This window comes from Podarcis tiliguerta (genome assembly GCF_965153285.1).
Source record: "Podarcis tiliguerta genome assembly, chromosome: 7".
NCBI classification, from domain to species: domain Eukaryota; kingdom Metazoa; phylum Chordata; class Lepidosauria; order Squamata; family Lacertidae; genus Podarcis; species Podarcis tiliguerta.
This window is the reverse complement of record NC_139540.1, coordinates 56,576,556-56,596,826: the sequence shown is the minus strand read 5'-3', so window position 1 is coordinate 56,596,826 and position 20,271 is coordinate 56,576,556. Positions and strand designations below refer to the sequence as shown.

The following is a 20,271-nucleotide window of genomic DNA, read 5'->3' as shown; positions in this document are numbered from 1 at the left end:
CTGCATGCAATGCCATCAGGAAGAGCTTCCAAGTGCCATGCAGAAGCAAGAATTAATGTTTAAACCACTGGACCACGGTGACTGTTCTTCACAGGATTATGGAGGTCTATACAGAAAATTGTCCCGATGCCACATGGACGGCAGCTGGAATTTCAATGAACCTGTTTCAGTTTTTAAGTAAACTTTAGCAAAATAAAAAAGTACGTTTCACTGCACAGGAACAACCTCAATATATCCTTCTGTATTTCTGCCATATCTGGTGTTACACATAATAATGTAATTAAGGAAACGTCTCTGGTGGTGTTAATTAAAAGATTCTAACAGAAGGGTATTTAAACGCTTTCTGTGAAATAGCCTGTCCAGTCATGATTTAGAATTACAACAATCAACGCTGTGCATCTAGGAACAAACAAAACAATAGAATTTGGTTTATGCACAGCAATAATTCTAGAATAATTGGACTGTCTTAATCAGCAGTTTGAATTACTCGTTACTGGGTGCTCTGACTCACTAGTGCTAATTGGAGCAAATGAAATACTGATGGCATTTGCACATTATTTTTAAAACCTGGGCCACCGTTATTTCAGGGGCTCATAAAATTCCCTGTCCAAACATTAAATTACAAGGCAACAAAAGCCATTAAAGCATGCCAGCTTCCTTTTCGTTGTAAATGCTGCACCCCTGTGCGAACTCTGTTAATTAGCCGCAGGCTGTTGTTTTATTTTTAAGTGAAGCTCGGTCTCCTGAGGTGTATTGGAGAAGAAGTCAGAAGATAGGTGAGAAGATCCTTATGAAATGCAAGTCTGCCACAGAAAGAAAGTGGCCCTTAAATAGAAAGAAGAAAAACTGAACACACAGAGACTGCTTCTCTCTGCTCAGTAATGTTGAAATAAGAATTCTTTGTTAGCATGCAAGCTACTCCAAGAAGATTTTCCATACAGTCCTACCAAAGGGTGGGTCAAAGTGGGAGGTTAATGTCATCCGTAACTAGCAAAGTTTATTCTTAACATTCCCCCTCTGCTCTCTTAGCACTCTGTCACCCTCTAGTGTGACTTTACTACTACAACAAAAAATGAACATAGGTGGTTGTCTGGGCTCTTAATGACTCCTACTGTATTCTGTAGAATGAAGTCTGGAGAGCAAGCAGCACATTCTACTTGACACCGTCTGCTAACATTTGGAAATGCAGGTGCCGGGCCAGGTTTCGAAGCAATGGCTTCAGGAAAAGATGGAATGGTGGGAAATGAGAGACACGAAGGGAATGTGTTTGAGGAAAGGGCTGCAACACACCTCTATCAACTCACGCCCATCAAAATTGACAGGCCTTTATCTAGAATAAATTAAAGGGCATTTCCGAGATTCTCATTTCTACTATGGTTTAGAATTCCTTTCCTCAACCAGTGCACTAACAAGACAATTTAGTTCACAAACTAGAACATGAAAAGAATAGTTGTGACCAACCTCATTTTGACAATTAAATATGCTTTACTATGTCAGGTTATGTAACTATGGCATAGCACCATTATACCACATATCTGGATTCATTTTTATTACCATTCTGTAATGCTAAAATAATCACTAAAGATATTAGGACAGTTGACATTTCATTCTACCAGTGTAGCTTAATTTATAGGCCTTAATAGGCAACGATAAATATTACCTCTACCCTGCAAAAAGCTTCACCAGATCATTTTGGCACTTGAAGATGCTGTTAAAGGCACAAGTGAGTAACTCTATAACATTCACTGGCTAAATTTCTACTATAATACAGCCGTACCTTGGTTCTTGAACTTAATCTGTTCCGGAAGTCTGTTCGACTCCCGAAACCGTTCAAAAGCCAAGGCGCAGCTTCTGATTGGCTGCAGGAGCTTTCTGCAGTCAAGTGGAAGCTGTGTTGAACATTTGTCAATAAAGGGATGTGACTACAATACTCTTGGGAAATCTTCACAATAACAGGCTCTTCATTCTTTCATATTCTGAATTATACATGAGCTTGGTTAAATTAAATAAAATAAGCTCTGCCCACCCCCCAAAAAATCTGCACTTGCATTCACTATCATTCCAATACTTCCTAAGTAAGGCTGCAGTCCAAAGAACTCTTTTGTCCCAAGTACTGATAAAATGCCGGTCTTAAAATATGCTTAAAACATAACTACAAAAGCAGTTTTATGTGCTTCCTCTTTTAATAGGTTGTTTTATATCTGTGGATCATCTGGTCTAACCCCTTGCAATGCAGGAATATGCAGCTGTCCCATTTGGGCATCAAACTTGCGACCTTGCCATTAACAGCACCATGCTCTAACCAATTGAGCTAAACTGGGGGGGGGGGCACTTTTAATCTGCATAGTCCTGCTGATCTCTATACGCCCCAGGAAAGCTGTGTTTGTCTGTTACAGCAAAAACAGCTGAGGATTCTTATGAGCTGTGGTCCACGAATATTTTTCCAAGATAAATTTATTAGTCTATATGGTACCACCAAAAAATGTTGTTTTTATAGGCTGAAGAATAACTACCAGGGTATTTACAGGATCAGGTCTTGGGGGGGGGGGGACAGCCATTAGTGCTCTCCTGCTCTTGTTTTCCACACGGTATTTTATTAATGTCTTTTGTTTGGGTTGTATCCTTGACATCCAGCCATCTCAAACACTGTTTCACTATTTCATATACTGCCACCTGCTGCAGGCACACAAAACTCAAACTAATTCCCTAGATCTTGAAAGTAATTTTTAATCGCCCACTAAAATAGAGGGAGAAATCTGTCATTAAAGCTGCAATCCTAAACACACTTACTAGTGAGTAAGCACTGTTAAACATAGAAGGACTTTCTTCTGAGTAAATCTGAAATTTCAGCAGGGTTTACTGGTTTTGCTACCATCATCATTCCTTCTAACAGCAAATTTGGGTGCTTGAGAGCTGACAGGATTGGAACCAAAGGGGGGACTGAGGAAACGAGAAGAAGATATTAGCACAGTGGTACCTCAGGTTAAGTACTTAATTCGTTCCGGAGGTCCGTTCTTAACCTGAAACTGTTCTTAACCTGAAGCACCACTTTAGCTAATGGGGCCTCCTGCTGCTGCTGCGCCGCCGGAGCCCGATTTCTGTTCTTATCCTAAAGCAAAGTTCTTAACCTGAAGCACTACTTCTGGGTTAGCGGAGTGTGTAACCTGAAGTGTATGTAACCTGAAGCGTATGTAACCCGAGGTATCACTGTATGCTCAGATGAATTTAAAGCTATGCAAGAGTACGAAAAAAAAATTAAGGTGGGGGGAACCTCCCCAGCTCAAAGTAGCCTAATGACTTGAGGGGTCACAGAATGTTGTGTCATGGGGGGGGGGGGAGAGAATAGTAAATTGACTTGCTTGAGCATCTTGCAACCTACATTATCCTGTAAGAAAGCACTGCTGGCTGGCATCCTGAACATGGACACTCCTGTTAGTGAGCAAAGACAGTGCAACAGCCAGCCATTTGAATTTAGACGAGAAGTTCAAGGCTAGACTGTGAGACTGACCAAGTGCTGTCTATGATCTTCCGGTCCTAACACCAGTAAGATTTGGGCAACTGTATTCTATACCAGCCGTATATTCCGATGGATGAGTGTCGGAAGACTCTTTGGACACAGCTCACCGTGGAAAGGTGATATGTAAATAAACTCAGTCCATCAAATCAAACTGTTTTCAAAGGCTAGAAATGCTGTCCCCACCCACCAGAGTCTTCCAGTCCCTTTCTCCCTGCTGGCTAGAAAGGCTGCTGTGACAGGATGATTTTGATTGCAAATGGTGAAGAGGGAAATGAAAGGGGAAGATAACATGAACATTCCAAGTCAATCCAGAAAGCTGGGCAGTGTGTCAGGCGTCACAAGACAAAAATGTTGCCACATTAATTAAGATGTGCAAAACTCCTTGACCCCTGGATTTAAAACAAGTTAAAATTTAAATTTAAAAGAGCCCTGGCTTGAACCAGGATCATGAGAATATGGACCAAAGTTGATTAGCCTGTTCTATGATATTTTTCTTGTCTTCATATTGCTGTCTTGTGGGTGGAAATGCAGAAAAGAAAATCTTGTAAACAGTTTAATCTTCTCTTTATGCTTTCATGTTGTAAATCTTTTAGAATTCTCCATCTAGAGAACATAGACATTCACATGGAAATCCTTTCCTGTTTGAATAGCAGCAACTTAGCCTACGAATGACCCTGAAATAAATACATTAACCCATGTCTCAGCTTCATGTACAAATCCTACAAATGATTGTTTTCTCCGTTGTTTATGTGTTCAGGCAAAGTACAGTCCAGCTCCTCTGTTAAACACCCTCTTTCTCCTTGAAGACAGAAGGACTATTTTAAAAGTAGCCAGTGGGTGCTCGGAGAAGGAAAGCAGACTTTGTATGCAAAGGTCCCAAGGTCAGTCCTGGGGGCAAGATTCCCGCAGTCAGTGCAAGAACATAATTTGAGGCAGGAGCAGCAATGATCTGGCTCTGTTAAATGTAGGGCGGGCAGGGTCCAAGGAAGTCAGGCCATAACGAATGCGGCCAGGGCCGGATTTAGGTTTGATGAGGCCCTAAGCCAGGCTTCCTCAACCTTGGCCCTCCAGATGTTTTTGGCCTACAATTCCCATGATACCTAGCTAGCAGGACCAGTGGTCAGGGATAATGGAAATTGCAGTCTCAAAACACCAGGAGGACTGAGGTTGAGGAAGCCTGCCCTAAGCTGCTGAAGATAATGGGGCCCTTTAAACAGCCAGCTGTCCTTTCTCAACAACAATTTGTCGATGTTTTTGGTGTTGTATATATGCTATATGGTAATTTTTAAACCTAATAAGTATCTAAAGCCATTTGCAGCTGCATGCTACCTGTTGCCATGCAACTGGTCCATGCAGAATGTAGGCACCCTGTATATAGAAATGAGCAAACCAGTGATATTTTAGGGAGCAGGCTAGGAGCCTACACAACACAAAACACTGTTGCAGTATGTAGGTTTTATTTTATTTGTTTTTTATCTTATATTTTGGAAATGTACATCAGGTTTTTTCCCTTTAAATTTCTTGGGGGCCCCCAAGAGAGTGGGGCCCTAAGCTATAGCTTGTTTAGGTTATAGGTAAATCCGGCACTGAACACGACCTGCTTTCCATGCACGTTTTTACACCTGCATTGTACATTAAATGGAAAACGCCCCCAAGTGCTCACGTGCGTTTACGGTAAGCCCATTTGGAATAAAAGAAAAACACTGGTAGTTGATCAAAATGAGATATCAGACTATTTCCCTCCCTGTGGAACGCCCTCCCTTCAGATAAAGAATTACACAACTTGTAGAAGACATCTAAAGGCAGCCCTGCATAGGGGGGTTTTTAATGCTTCGATTTTATTTTATTTTATTATGTTTTTTAGATATGCTGTAAGCCGTCCAGTGTCTGGGGAAATCCAGCCAGATGGGCGGAATATAAAGATGATGATGATGATGCAGCATCTTTGGTGCCTGACCCGGAGGCCAGCGGCTTCCCCGCTCCCCCGATTCTGGTGCTCACGATCCCCGAACCACACGCCACGCTAAGCCTCCTCCTCTTTGCGACGCAATGGCTCACTCCCTTCCCCGTCAGTGCAGAAGCTCCGCCTCGGGAGACCAAAAGCGAAGGCCGCTCCTCCCTTCCCACGTGTGCCGCCGGCGGAAGGGAAGCAGCGCCTGCGCGCCCGAGGAACGTGGAAGCGCGGACGGGGGGCCTTGTCCGAGCGGCGCCGCTTATGGAGTGCGCTCGTTTGTGGAGCCGGCGGCTGCGGCCCGTCGCGCTGCGCGTGTTCGCCTCGGGGATCTGCTGCTGCAGCAGCCGCCGCTTCTTGCAACGAGGGCGCGCCGCCTGCTGCCTGCCGGATGTCGCGGCGTGGGCTGCCGGCAGGCCCGGGAAATGCCGGCTCGAGCCGGAGGGCAGGCGGACCTTGCTGCGCGCAAGTAAGTCACGCGCTGCCCCAGACAGGTTCTCCGTCCTGCCCGGGGATGCTGGGGCTTTGCAGCCCGAGTTTGTTCGTGGTCCTGCAGGAGAAAGTTCCGGGGCGACTTGCTCACCGAATGAAGAAGCCCAGCCAGGGCTTTTCCTGTCCAAATGGCTCACGCAGCCTTACCAAGCTCAGCAAAAACCTTTTTACGCACGAATGTAGTAGATAGTGGAGCTGGCATTCAGCAAAAACCTTTTTACGCACGAATGTAGTAGATAGTGGCGCTGGCATTCAGCAAAAACCTTTTTACGCACGAATGTAGTAGATAGTGGAGCTGGCATTCAGCAAAAACCTTTTTACGCACGAATGTAGTAGATAGTGGAGCTGGCATTCAGCTAGGTTTTGCTCAAGAGTAGGCCCACTGAAACAAATGGACCTACCTTAGTGAACCGTTATTCATTTCAGTGCAGCTACTCTGAATAAAAATGAGACCCCTCTGCGTGAGGAAGCGCACTTGGAGGAATTTGACCTAGAAATCCCTTTGCCCAGTGAAAACGGTCAGCGTGGATGAACATGGGTGTTAACTGGTCTTCGTTTACATCTTTGCACCGTGACACTTGAGCCAGATACAAGTGACAGGAGTTGCAAGTATCCATACTTGAAGCAAGGCCCATTGTGTTTGTGGCACTGAGCCCCAAGTGCGCTGCAATCCTGTACATGCTTACCTGGCCTTGTGCCCCATTGGAGTTGGTAAGGCTTAATTTCTAAGTAGGCATACAGAGGATTGCACTATAAAAGCACATTTTGCCCCTCCATTAAAACACACAGTACAAGTAAGTGCGCAAAATGCAATGGTATACGTTAAATGGGCCGGCACCCATGGGAAGTGCATTGAAATGTGTATGAAACACTTGTCCGTGCACCACACTTCCTGTATATTTGCCTCCACGTTGCATTAGTAAAAAAGATTTTAGAAGTTGGGAACTTTGTTCTGGTTGACACTCCTAGCCCCAACTTCAATTGGTTTTTTTAATTAGTTACCCAGTACAAAAATAAAATAACTTCCCTCGAACCTTAAAGTAATAGCCAACCTAGTTTGTTTACGGAGACCTAGTTTGGCATCAAGAACTGTAAACATGTTAATCAGTGGTGGTCTTGCAGTCTAAAGATGCAAATAACATGGAAATCATTGATCTTGTCAGGAATGATGAGCTGTGACTCATGATCAATGTGGTACTTGTTGTTGAACATATATGAGATCAGCAAATATATATAATTTACAGCTTGGAACTTCTTTTCACCCTCCTTCAGATGATCTGTCTCGACACTTTACTACAGACGTGTCTCAAGCCACTTTAGCGAGTGTGGCTCCAGTGTTTTCAGTGGTAAGTACTTCCTCCAGTTGTTACTATGGGATGCAGGGCAAGTCTGAAGAAGAACATGAAAGATGCCCACAAAGCGCCACCTTTGGGGGTGCAGAGTTGGTTAATGGCAGCTAGAAACTAAGGGGAAGCTAAAGGAAGAAGAGGGACGCGGGTGGCGCTGTGGGTAAAACCTCAGTGCCTAGGACTTGCCGATCGTATGGTCGGCGGTTCGAATCCCTGCGGCGGGGTGAGCTCCCGTCGTTCGGTTCCAGCTCCTGCCCACCTAGCAGTTCGAAAGCACTCTTAAGTGCAAGTAGATAAATAGGTACCGCTTTATAGTGGGAAGGTAAACGTCATTTCCGTGTGCTGCGCTGGTGCTGGCTCGCCAGAGCAGCTTCATCACGCTGGCCACGTGACCCGGAAGTGTCTCCGGACAGCGCTGGCCCCCGGCCTCTTAAGTGAGATGGGCGCACAACCCTAGAGTCGGACACGACTGGCCCGTACGGGCAGGGGTACCTTTACCTTAAAGGAAGAAGACCCCGAGGAGAGACCTGAGAGAGGAACAAGAAAAAAAGCATAATGGTGCTGTGGGTTAAACCACAGAGCCTAGGACTTGCTGATCAGAAGGTCGGCGGTTCGAATCCATGCAAAGGGGGAAGCTCCCGTTGCTTGGTCCCTGCTCCTGCCAACCTAGCAGTTCGAAAGCACATCAAAGTGCAAGTAGATAAATAGGTACTGCTCCGGCGGGAGGGTAAACGGCGTTTCCGTGCGCTGGTCTGGTTCGCCAGAAGCGGCTTAGTCCTGCTGGCCACATGATCCGGAAGCTGTACGCCAGCTCCCTCGTCCAATAAAGCGAGATGAGCACCACAACCCCAGAGTCGGCCATGACTGGACCTAATGGTCAGGGTCCCTTTACTTTTACATTGTAAAGACATTGGAGAGAAAAGAAGTAGATGTATGGGTGGACTGGGGCTGCTGCCCCACACCCCCAAACACTTACTGGGGACTAAACGTCAATGAACATAGTTCAGTTGGTTAGAGCATGGTGCTGATAATGCCAAGGTTGCAAGTTTGATCCCTGTATAGAACAGGCATCTGTCATGTATAATCCAGTTGAGATTCCTGCATTGCGGGGATTGAAGTAGATGATCCTCAGGGTCCCTTCCAACTCTGCAATTCTATTATTCTGTTATAAGCATGTGTGGGATTGCCATATGGAAAAAAAATCGTAATGGAAATGACTGTTCTTCCAACAAAGTTAATTGATGCCATTGCCCAGGAGTGACTTGGGCTTGGCTCATTTGTGCATTTTGCTGCTATTTCCAATTCACTCTTATACATTAATTTGTGAAGCATTTTTAACTTGTAAATATTGCCCATCTTCATTAGACTCCACAGTGGTCGCCAGTCTCCCCCTCTTTGTTCAAGGTTGAGAAAAGTGTGCTGCCTTCTAGAAGCACGTGTGCCTTGCACAAGTGAAAGATGTATTATCATCATTTCTCACCTTAGAACTACTTCACGAATGTTCAAAAGGTTGTGTCATGGGCTGGAAACACCACACCCAGGTCTGGTGAGCCTGTGGCCCTGCAGCTGATGAAAGGCTGCAACTCCCGTCCTTCCTGATAGTTGGCAATGCTGGCTGCTGAGGCTGATGAGAGCTGGAGCTCAGCAGCAGCTGCAAAGTCTCAGTTCTGCATACCTAGACTTCATACATCTTGAGATATACGTAACCAAGGTATGAATTAAGCTGGATATTTAATTCTTTAGAGCAGAAATGCTGCCTCTAGTAATAGCGTGGCCATCTAAATCATATGAATTCTGTACATTTTACCTAGTGTTTTTTTAAGAATGTGGCAATACTGATTTCTCTCTCTTTTTTTCTTTCCAGATGAAATTCGATAAAGAAGGTGGTATAAGCTTTTACGGTAGGTGGAATTCTAGTCTTCTCTTTACTTCTGAACTCAACAAAGCCTAGACGTTTTGAAGACATGTCGATGCAGCAGTGTTGATTGTTTTCTATTTGGTTGCTGGATGCTAATCCATAAATCATTTTATCTATTTAGAGGGCAGTCTTGTGGAAAGATCTGCCAGGTTGAGCAGCTTAAGATGCAACGGATCTTTGGCTCAGCCCAACCCTGGCTCAGCCAGAGATTCACTGTGGTAACTTGCTCATTCTGGCTCAGCCAGCTGAGGCCAATGTAAGTTCCCCAACAGAGGTTGGGGCTGGGCCGGGGTGGTGGTGGAGCTAGTCTGGATCCTGATCCCATTCAGCTTACTCAAATGTCCTGGCAACCAGGCACAGAACACTATTTTAAAGAGTTGATTTCCCTCTGCCAGGCTTAAGCAGAGCAACAGCAGCCCCACGGCTGAACATGGTTTGGATCTTACTGGAGTAACTTAACTTACCCTGGCTTGCTTTATGCCAGCTTCTTCAAGGATTGTTCCCTTAGCACATCTGTTTACCACCTTCTTCTATATAATCAACATGCCTGACCTGGGGTTTGCAAGCAGGATCCCATCCTACTTTTATTTCAACAAGGTGTCTGTGTCATGTGGACTCAGCCCATACTCTGGATCCGTTAATTTCACTGGGTCTTGTGCTTGCTGGAGTGATGCCTTTGAGAAGCTGCTGTGGTCTTTGTTATCATTTCACATCGTTGTGTTGTTGTTTTTTTAATAAACTCCTCCTTGGCAGAAAGAAAGAAAACAGAGCTATATCAGGAACTAAGTCTCCAAGCGCGAGATCTACGGTTTCAACATCAAGTCAGTGTATCCCCCAGGAACAACAGGATTATCATGAGAATGGAAGTAAGTGCACCTGAACAATTCTAATTTTTTTTAAAAGAAAAATTTTTATTAAAGATTTTCATGAAATACAAAAGAACGTGCAGTGTCTCTTTTTTGTTGTTCAGATTATAAAGTCTTTTGGTTATGTTCAGTGTAAGAAAATATGGTAAACTTGCACACTATTTTTCCAACCTGCTCTGTGTGTGACATTCTTATGTCAGCGTCATTTGGGCAGATTCTCTTTCTATACATTTGTCGGTTTACATGGGCAGTGAGAGAAGGTTGAGGGGGTGCAAGCAGTTCTGCTTTCAAAAATAATTTTCATAATTTAATTTCCCAGTTGCAAAAAGTGGTACTATATGTACAGCAGACTACAATATGAAATTCAGGGCTCATCTTCTTTTTTAACAGCATCTAAAATAGAACCAGAAATTATTTAAAAACAAACAGGTAAAAGCAACAAGGGATAGAAAACCTATAAAATTTAAACATACAGAACAGCAACAATAGGAGGAAACCAAACACTAACCAGATATTTAGCTCTGTATTTATCTGTTACTATCAGGAAATCAGCAAAAAACCAACAACACACTATGTAAAGCCTGCACAAAAATCCAGGTTTTAACCCTCGCCCCTCCGGTTTTAACTTAATGATGGAACAAGCGTGCATATGGGTTTAGATTGGTTCCCTGGAGTTCCACAGAGTTTGCGCCAGTCTTGTGGGGGGCAAAGTGTAGGAAATGTCCTCCCAATGGTGGTGCTCCACTTGGGATGGGGCAGCAACAACACCTGTGGAGCTGTCACTTCCAACCTGAAGCACCTCAGTCCTCACTCTGCCGCCTTCTGAAAAACTTGCCAGTGGTGGGAGGGTGCCACTGCCCTCTGCACCACCCGCTTTCACATGAGCCACTGCTGGTTGGCACCATGTAAAAGTCTGCAAATATACAAAAGCCCAACTGATTTTATCCTCTGCTTCTTTCAGTTTTTGAAGGCAGTGATTACACCAGAGTATCTCGTAATCCTAGACTATCGCAATTTGAACTTGGAAAAATGGCTCTTCCAGGAACTGGCACCTCAGCTAGCCGGCGACGGTCAACTTGTTACATATTCTTTGCCCTTTGAATTCAGAGCTATCGAAGCAATACTACAGTACTGGGTAAGCACCCGTGCATTTACTGTATTAAGAGTAATAAGTTGCTGTGATCTTGTGCTTGTCAGGAGTTCAGCCTACACTCAAGTAGGACCCTGGTAGAGACGCATGCCCAACTGGCATGTTCTCTTCCTCCTGGTCAATCATTCGGGAGCTTCAAAAGCTTTCTTCAGCCCGAACATCACAGCGACCGATGCTAACCGACACCAACACACTTAGGGATCAGCAGAGTTTGCGCATCATTCGTAACAGACCTCAGCAACTCAGCATTTTGGCTAATCTACTTTATTTACATATAAACACACACGGAGCGCTGCAACATGGCTCCCTCTCTCTCTCTAGCATCAGACAGCAAAGAGAAAAAGAACAAAGGACAACAGTCCCACTTCACAGAACACAGTAACACAAACATCCTGTCTCCGTCACTTCCCACTCTGTGGAGTCAAAACATATACCATCATGTGAAAGACAACAATCCCATGACTGCAGTCATGGAGCAGGAATTCTAACAGTGCTGAGGAAGGCTAACTAGGAACATGGTCTGCCTATAAGCTGGCCAGGTCCAGCCCTGATTGGCAGCTTTAAATCTGGCAGAGGTGAAGGAAAGAAGTCTCCACTCTATTCCATTACCCTTATGAGAAGGAGTTTTCACTTTCCTCCAGTTAGCTGTTAGGGCTCCCAGGGCACCCTAATGGTGGACACAGCATCTTAGCCAGTGAGTGGCTGACACATTACCTGACCACATGCCTCATCCGCAGCCAAGGGATAGAACTGGCTTATTTTATTAAATAATGAAAGTGGGTGCGTGTGTTCAAGCTGACTTCCATCATACACCATTTAAATATGTTGATACTTTGCGCCAGTATGGTTGGCTTAAAAAAATAAAATAATAACAAAATAAACAAATAATTACAAAATAAACAAGATGACTTCCCAGGCTTACCTCCTTGGTGTTTTTGTTCCCACCCATATTCTGCTGCGTTGTATGTCAAGACTATATCTAATACGTATTTCCTCTTGTTACATTTATTGTCATTCTGAATCCACTGCTTTTAATTCAAGTCCTGCCCACAATTTCATTTGACTCCGATTTCATTGGAGCCAGTGTGGTGTAGTGGTTAGGAGCAGTAGACTCGTAATCTGGGGAACCGGGTTCGCGTCCCCACACCTCCAAATGCAGCTGCTGGGTGACCTTGGGCCAGTCACACTTCTTTGAAGTCTCTCAGCCCCACTCACCTCACAGAGTGTTTGTTGTGGGGGAGGAAGGGAAAGGAGAATGTTAGCCGCTTTGAGACTCCTTCGGGTAGTGATAAAGCAGGATATCAAATGCAAACTCTTCTTCTTATAGTTCTTTCTCAAGTATTCCAAAAAGGGTTTCAATTCTTCAATAAAAGATTCATCATTTTGGTCTTGCACTCTTGCTGCCAGCTTTGCCAGTTCTGCAAAGTCCATTGGCTTTGAAACCCATTCCTATTTGTTTGGGACTTTTTATTCCTTTCAGTGCTGCTCATATAGGATTCTGGCAGCTGTTGTTACATACATAAATAGTTTAATCATTTTGGGGGGGGCACTTGTCCCCAATATCCCTAGAAATACTTTGCTACAGTATTTGTGTTTTTGGATTGCTGATTTTGCTGGGAAATGCCTGTCAGCTTCAGGGATTTCAGGAGTGTCTGTGACTGTGTTGCCTGCTTTTCTGAGCAAGAGGCTTCAATGACCCAAGACATTCTAAAAGGATTGTTTTGATTCTTATGAAGGATCCTGTTGTTATCTAGATCAGCTACCTGCACGGGAGACTTAACAACCTGCAGCCTCAGATTCTTGAGACCCTGGATGCTTTAGTGGACCCTAAGCTTTTATCTGTTGATAGGAGCAAAGTCCATGTCCTATTGCAAAATGGAAAGAGGTAAGAGAGACTTCCTTCCCATTTTTCAATTACCTACTTGGACATTTCTGTATGAAACCTGTGTTTTGAGCTATGCAATAGTTGAATCTTGCACAGGCACACTATTCACCTGGGATGGAGGCGCTCTAGGGTCAAGTCCCAAATCTGAAATGCTTAGCAGCTGTTACCTCACTTGTAAAAGAGGAACCCCAAACTTGTTCTTGCTGCAACAGACTAACATGGCAACCTGTCTGGAAATTACTCCACATGATGGTTGTGAAGATAAAAAAGATTGTATAATGTGGATGGAGAAGAGAGCATGTGCTATGCCTAGCTGTAGAAGCGAAACCTAATCTGCATGTAAATCCTTTGTAGAATTGAGGCACCATTTGTTTTTATAAATGAAAATGCTTACAAAATCCTCTTCCCCCTAAGCAAGTCCGCAAAGTTACCCATGAAAATGCAAAAGAAATACAAAAAAAACCCCAAATTAACCCAATCCTAAAATGAATAGAAAATAAAAAAGCAGCAAGCTGGTGTTATTAAAAAACAACACCAACCCACTAACATTATAAAATGGTCCTTTGTTAAAAGACCTGGGGAAGAGAACAGTTTGAACCTGGTGCATCACTGATGCTAATGTAGGTCCGCAACTCGGGGGCCACCACTGAAAAGACTATTCCTGGTAACCAACTGCTCCACCTCTGAAAGTAGGGTCTCTTAGAGAAGGGCCCTCCACACATTTTAATGAACTTGCAAGGTTCATATGGGGAAAGGTGTTCTTCAAAATACCCAGTTCCCAAGCCATATATAGCAGCAGATATAAGGAACCTCTAGCCTTATGGACATAGTTGGACACCTATCAGCCCCAGACATCATAGTCAAAGATTGGGGGTGATGGAAGTTGTATCCCAGCAAGAGCTAAAGGTCCACAGGTAGCTCTTCCTCTGTGCATGCAGATCTCCCACAAAACGACACTTGACTCTAGTGTCATCTTGGTGGTAGCGGTTGGTTTTTAATTCTTCCCCCTTTGCTTTTAGCTTGTCAGAGTTAGAAACAGATCTTAAAGTTTTCAAAGAGACACTCTTGGAAATCTTAGACGAGGAAGAAGTGCTGGAAGAACTGTGCCTGTCTAAATGGACAGACCCCCAAGTATTGTAAGTATACATTGGGATGTTTACGTTGGGCAAGGCTTTTGTATCCGAGGACTATGTATGGGATTAGCCAAATAAACATTGTGAAAGTTTGGGTATAGGAAGCGGCGTTTCCAGCATCTCTGTAAACCATTTAGATGTTTTTTCCCCCTAGCATTTCGTTTCGGGAGAGGATTAGCCTCACAGAATGCTGCTGCTTTTGTAAGAACACACATTCCAACAAGTGCTATGGTGGCACCAAGTTTCAAAAGAAATGTTTTGTCAGCAGCCTAGGTGGCATGGCAACTATTGCAATTGTGGGCTAGATATTTTATTTCTTAAAAGTAACTTTACATCCAGTTATAGGCTATCAGCTGCTTCAGATTGTTGAACAGATACTCTATATATTTTGAGTTTTTGTTTAAATTGCTTTGTATGGTGTGCCGACACCAAAGCCTAGGAATTATGGTGGGAGATGAATTTTGGTCTAGGTTTCCACTTGGGAGAGATGCAGCTTGTAGATTTTCAGTATGCTGGCAATTTAATTAGATCTGTTGTTGTTGTTGTTGTTGTTGTTGTTATTCACAGTGAGGAGAGTCTGTCTGGAATTGACCATGCGGAGGAGATGGAGCTGCTGTTGGAGAATTATTACAGGCAGGCAGATGATCTTCTCAATGATGCTCGTGAGCTTCGGGTATTGATTGATGATTCTGAAAGCATCATCTTTATCAACTTAGACAGGTTAGCTGCACGTAACATTTTGCTCACTGCAATTTTAGATGCACCTTCTGGAGGGCATTTGAAACTTGAGCTCGGTGGTGTTTGTTTATGAAGCTTCTCTTCTTCTCAAGCAGAACAGACGAGTTGAATTCTATGCCGATAAAATGTGTTTTGTTATTTCATTAAATCTGAAGTAACTCCATGTGTTCTAATCTGAATTCCCAGACCTGTCTGGGTTCTGGATGAAAAAGAGGTAGACTCTTCCAAGATACTCGGATCTGCGAAATATTAACTAGCCTTTCGCTCCTCTTTAGCCACCGCAATGTGATGATGAGGCTGAACTTGCAGCTGACTATGGGTACTTTCTCGCTCTCCCTCTTCGGATTGATAGGAGTAGCTTTCGGCATGAACTTGGAATCCTCATTCGAAGAGGTAAGGCACCGTTTTGTAAAAAAAGGCTTCATTTTTCTCTTATGAAACCACACACAGTTCCCAATTCTGATTGTAAATGAATCGCATGAGATATACCATTCATTCTGGACGTGCAACTTCTCATCTACATCCATATCAAATAGGAAGGTGAAGCCTTGTAGTCCATTGTGCCAAGTAGTCATTGTTTATCTATAGACTACTCACATCTTTAGGAAACAGTAGGTGATATTTCTCTTTAATTGGGCTTAAAAATTGCATTGTTTTATGAGTGTGCAGTATCCTTATGCATTTTTGCATCATAAAGTGTTTCAGCTTTACACGTGAGTGAACTAGATCAAATGCATAGCAGACTGAAGGGTTTGCCTGGGGTCTGAAAACACAGAAGTTCAATACAATCTACTGTGACTTACTTTGGGGGCGCTTGTCTAAAGAAAGGAACTTCCCAGCTCCTTTTTGGCACTTGACTATCTCCCCACCCCCCTTGTTGTTCAGCAAAATCTCTGGCTAGTTTGGGAGCTTCAGCATCGGGGAGAGGAGAGGAACCCGCCATTGGGGGGGGGGACCCCGCTGTGAATCAGGGGACTGTACCCATACCCCACATTAAGCCTTGAATGTAAATTTGCTGGTAAATCCGGTTGCTGGACTGTGCATTAAGGTCTCTTCCCAACTGCCCTCAGCTGGAAAAAGTGTAATCTTGGGGGATAGCTTGCTTTTTCAAAGTGGTGAAAATAAGATAACGTGATAAGGGTTTGAAGAGTTGTGATTTCTCTGAAAGAATGATTTGCATCGTTAACTATACATTTCAACTTTACCTAGGACCGCAGAATGTTTTGGCTGGTGACAGGAATTATGTTTCTGGGCAGCGGCCTAATTTGGCGGCGTCTGCTTTCATTTCTCGGGCGACATCTGCAACCTTCAATGCCTCCACCTGTGAGTAGGACCTCTCTGAAAGTTACACTGTGCCACCACCTTCGTCTCTCCCCAATTTGCCAGTTTCTCAGACTCTTCCCTGTGCATGTCTGCAAAGAAGCAGCCAGGGGCCGAAGTGTGCAACAATGTTCACCTTGAAGTGACTAGAATAGAGCCTGCAGTAAATAAGGGGTAATATTTCAAGTCTTGATGCCTGCTCTGCCTGGAGAGCCGTGGGAATTCCCTGTCACTTCACTTCTTGCAGTGAGGGAACTGGCAGAAGACCAGCGTCCAGACTGAATGACAGGGGTGGAGGCACTCCTTCAGGTATACAGGACCAAAGCCATTTAGGGCTTTAAAGGTCACTTTGAACTGTGCTCAGAAACGTACAGTGGTACCTCGGGTTACATATGCTTCAGGTTACAGACTCCGCTAACCCAGAAATAGTGCTTCAGGTTAAGAACTTTCCTTCAGGATGAGAACAGAAATCGTGCTCCAGTGGTGCGGTGGCAGCAGCAGGCCCCATTAGCTAAAGTGGTGCTTCAGGTTAAGAACAGTTTCAGGTAAAGAACGGACCTCCGGAACGAATTAAGTACTTAACCTGAGGTACCACTGTACTAGGAGCCAATGTAGGTGGTATTTCGGGACTGGTATTATATGGTCCCAACAGCTGCTCCCAGTCACCAGTCCAGCTGCCGCATTCTGAATTAGTTATAGTTTCCAAGTTACATTTCAAGATAACACCACTGAAGAGTTCCTTTAGTGGATTTCAGAGTTCCTTTGTGCTGACTACTGAATTGTTTTCCCATCCTACCTCCTCCTCTTCTTCTTCTTCTTCCACAGATCCCTGCTCTGCTGAAAAGAACTCAGCCAGCAAATGGGAAGGTGGAATATAAAAGCGATATTAAAACAGAACCCCTTGGGTCAAGTAGAAGCACACTGACTAACCACTGACCGGACCTCAGTACTGGTAGATCTGCAATAACTGAACTTTAGACTGTGTTCTCTTGTAATACTGTAGCAGGGATTTCTCCTTTGACTCTTAATGACATGCCAAAGATGTGCAGCTGAGACCACCAAAACCTGAAGCTTTGCCGAGAGAAGAGTACAGTCGACTTTTGTGCACCGCGGTAGGAAATCAGAATTCCACAAGTCAGCGGGATGAGCTGAAGGTGCTTTTCATCTGATGTCTCCCCTGTGGGAAATTCCGTTTGGTGTAATCTTTACGGAACACAAGAAAATGGGTAATAATAATTTCCTCCCTCCAAAGAATGCAAAATCCAATCCAGAAATCTTACTGTATGTTCTGTAAATGGTGGTTTTCACACTTTATCACTTCATGGGTAAAGTTTATAGATTAGGGGAAATGTGGCCATCCATACCGTCCTTAAACAGTGTGCTTCCTGTATGTAGAAAGTTGTGTTCTCATAAGAAGATTAGACGATTTCATGCGAGAGAGGGCTGCTAGCCATGATGGCTCTGCTCTGCCTCCATGCTTCCGAATGCCAGTTGCTGGAAACTACAGGAAGGGAGAGTTGTGCCTGTGCTCACGTTCTGCTTGCTGGTTTCCCACAGGCATCTGGTTGGCCACTGTGGGAATAGGATGCTGGACTAGATGGGCCATTAGCCTGATCCAGCAGGCTTTTCTTATACAGTGGTACCTCAGGTTACAGGCGCTTCAGGTTACAGACTCCACTAATCCAGAAATATTACCTCGGGTTAAGAACTTTGCTTCAGGATGAGAACAGAAATCGTGCAGCGGCGGCAGGAGGCCCCATTAGCTAAAGTGGTGCTTCAGGTTAAGAACAGTTTCAGGTTAAGAACAGACCTCCAGAACAAATTAAGTTCTTAACCTGAGGTACCAATGTATTCTTTAAGAGATTGTGAGGACAGCGTTAAGAAAACGCGTCCTGAAAAATCAAGCTTATCCTCTTGACTACAATGAAATACAGTGGGATGCACGTTCGCAACCCGTGTCTGCGCACGTTCGGGTTGCGATTCAGTGCTTCTGCGCATGCACAAAGCGCAATTTTGCAATTCAGCATATGCACAACCGCCAAAACCTAGAAGTAACCTGCTCCAGTATTTCTGGGTTTCGGCAGTCCGCAACCCGAAAAAACGCAACCTGAAGTGTCTGTAACCCGAGGTATGACTCTACCTTATTTTGGCAAGGACGACTTTAAGAACACTGGGTTTCCTTGTCCTCTTAGGTGTAACTTAAGTAGATGAAATTCTATTCCCTGGGTATCGTAAATTATCACTACTTGTAGGCTTTTAAGTTGGTGCTTTAACTCAAAATGGTCCCATTCAAGATGATACAACTTGCTGTATTTTAATTTGTTCAGTTGGCCAACTGTAGAGGGGAAATACACAGGGAAGCCAACAGGATTTATTGGGGTCAGTATACTGTATGCAGATTGGGTTTCCTGCATCTGCACAACCTGCAATCTATTGGCAAGAACTACTGCTTTTGTCCATATATTAATGTAGCCTAGCCTACCTCACAGGGCTGTTACTAATTATTTGATGATAAATCATGTCTTACCTACCTTTTTACCATAAGGTCCCAGGGTAGGTTACAACGATGTAAAATTCATTTTAAGAACAGTTTAGAAAACAAATCACGGTGGAATAGGGTGGGTCCTATTGCAGAGATTAAAGGCGGGAAGGGGAGGATAATGCACACAGCCTTGAACTCTAGCGTGGGAAAGCAAGGTCCAAATATATAATGTTGTTCACAGCAGCCCTCTTTAATGCCAGCATTTCATAGTTCTGCTATTTAAAGAATTATAATAATAAATTTTTATTTGTACTCCGCCCTCCCTGGCCGGAGCTGGGCTCAGAGCGGCTAACATCATATAAATAATACAATATGCAAAACCAAAATAAAGCGTTTTGCAACCCTGATAAAAAAGCAAGTAATAATAATACTTCTTAAGTTATGCACAGTTTCACAACTTTGGTGTCTGAACTACCAACTCTCAGCCTAGCCTGTCTCACAACAGGGCTGTTGTGAAGATAAAAGTGGGGGGGGGGGAACAGGCAACAAATGTGTGTAATTTCACAACTCTCAGAAAAACATACACATAACCTTAATAAACAAAAAAGTGTCCCTATTAAAAGTACAATCTATAGGAATTTTAACTTGCTGCAAGCTGTAAGGTATTTGCTGATTCATTTTGGTACTTTATATTTTTGGTTATGGTTGCTGTATATTAATAAATAACACTCCAGTGATGAAAAGCAAATCAATGGATGGGGCAACATGGAAAACCAGGGTGGGGGGAGATTGCAATAGCAATATTGTTTTCCAAAAAGAAAGCACCCTCGTTTATTTAAAGGGGGTTAGGTAAGGTAAAGGGACCCCTGACCATTAGGTCCAGTCGTAGCCGACTCTGGGGTTGTGGCGCTCATCTTGCTTTATTGGCCAAGGAAGCCGGCGTACAGCTTCCGGGTCATGTGGCCAGCATGACTAAGCCGCTTCTGGAGAACCAGAGCAGCGCACGGAAACGCCGTTTACCTTCCCGCCGGAGCGGTACCTATTTATCTACTTGCACTTTGATGTGCTTTCGAATTGCTAGGTTGGCAGGAGCTGGGACCGAGCAACGTCACGGGGATTCGAACCGCCAACCTTCTGATCGGCAAGTTCTAGGCTCTGTGGTTTAACCCACAGCGCCACCCACGTCCCCTTTAAAGAGGATTGTTGTTGTTATTGTTTAGTCGTTTAGTCGTGTCCGACTCTTCGTGACCCCATGGACCAGAGCACGCCAGGCACTCCTATCTTCCACTGCCTCCCGCAGTTTGGTCAGACTCATGTTTGTGGCTTCGAGAACACTGTCCAACCATCTCGTCCTCTGTCGTCCCCTTCTCCTTGAGCCCTCCATCTTTCCCAACATCAGGGTCTTTTCCAGGGAGTCTTCTCTTCCCATGAGGTGGCCAAAGTATTGGAGCCTCAGCTTCACAATCTGTC

General features: G+C 44.2%; 1 protein-coding gene across 1 annotated transcript; it reads left to right on the top strand.

The window, feature by feature from the left end:
• Nucleotides 1-5,593: 5,593 nt before the first annotated feature.
• On the top strand, nucleotides 5,594-19,538 carry MRS2 (magnesium transporter MRS2). The gene is made up of 11 exons (XM_083449197.1): nucleotides 5,594-5,937; nucleotides 7,233-7,306; nucleotides 9,174-9,210; nucleotides 9,981-10,093; nucleotides 11,055-11,228; nucleotides 12,998-13,128; nucleotides 14,148-14,264; nucleotides 14,829-14,981; nucleotides 15,275-15,392; nucleotides 16,209-16,322; nucleotides 17,145-19,538. Exons 1-11 carry the CDS (start codon nucleotides 5,733-5,735, stop codon nucleotides 17,253-17,255), a joined length of 1,347 nt encoding a protein of 448 aa, XP_083305323.1. The 5' UTR covers nucleotides 5,594-5,732; the 3' UTR covers nucleotides 17,256-19,538.
• Nucleotides 19,539-20,271: the final 733 nt, after the last annotated feature.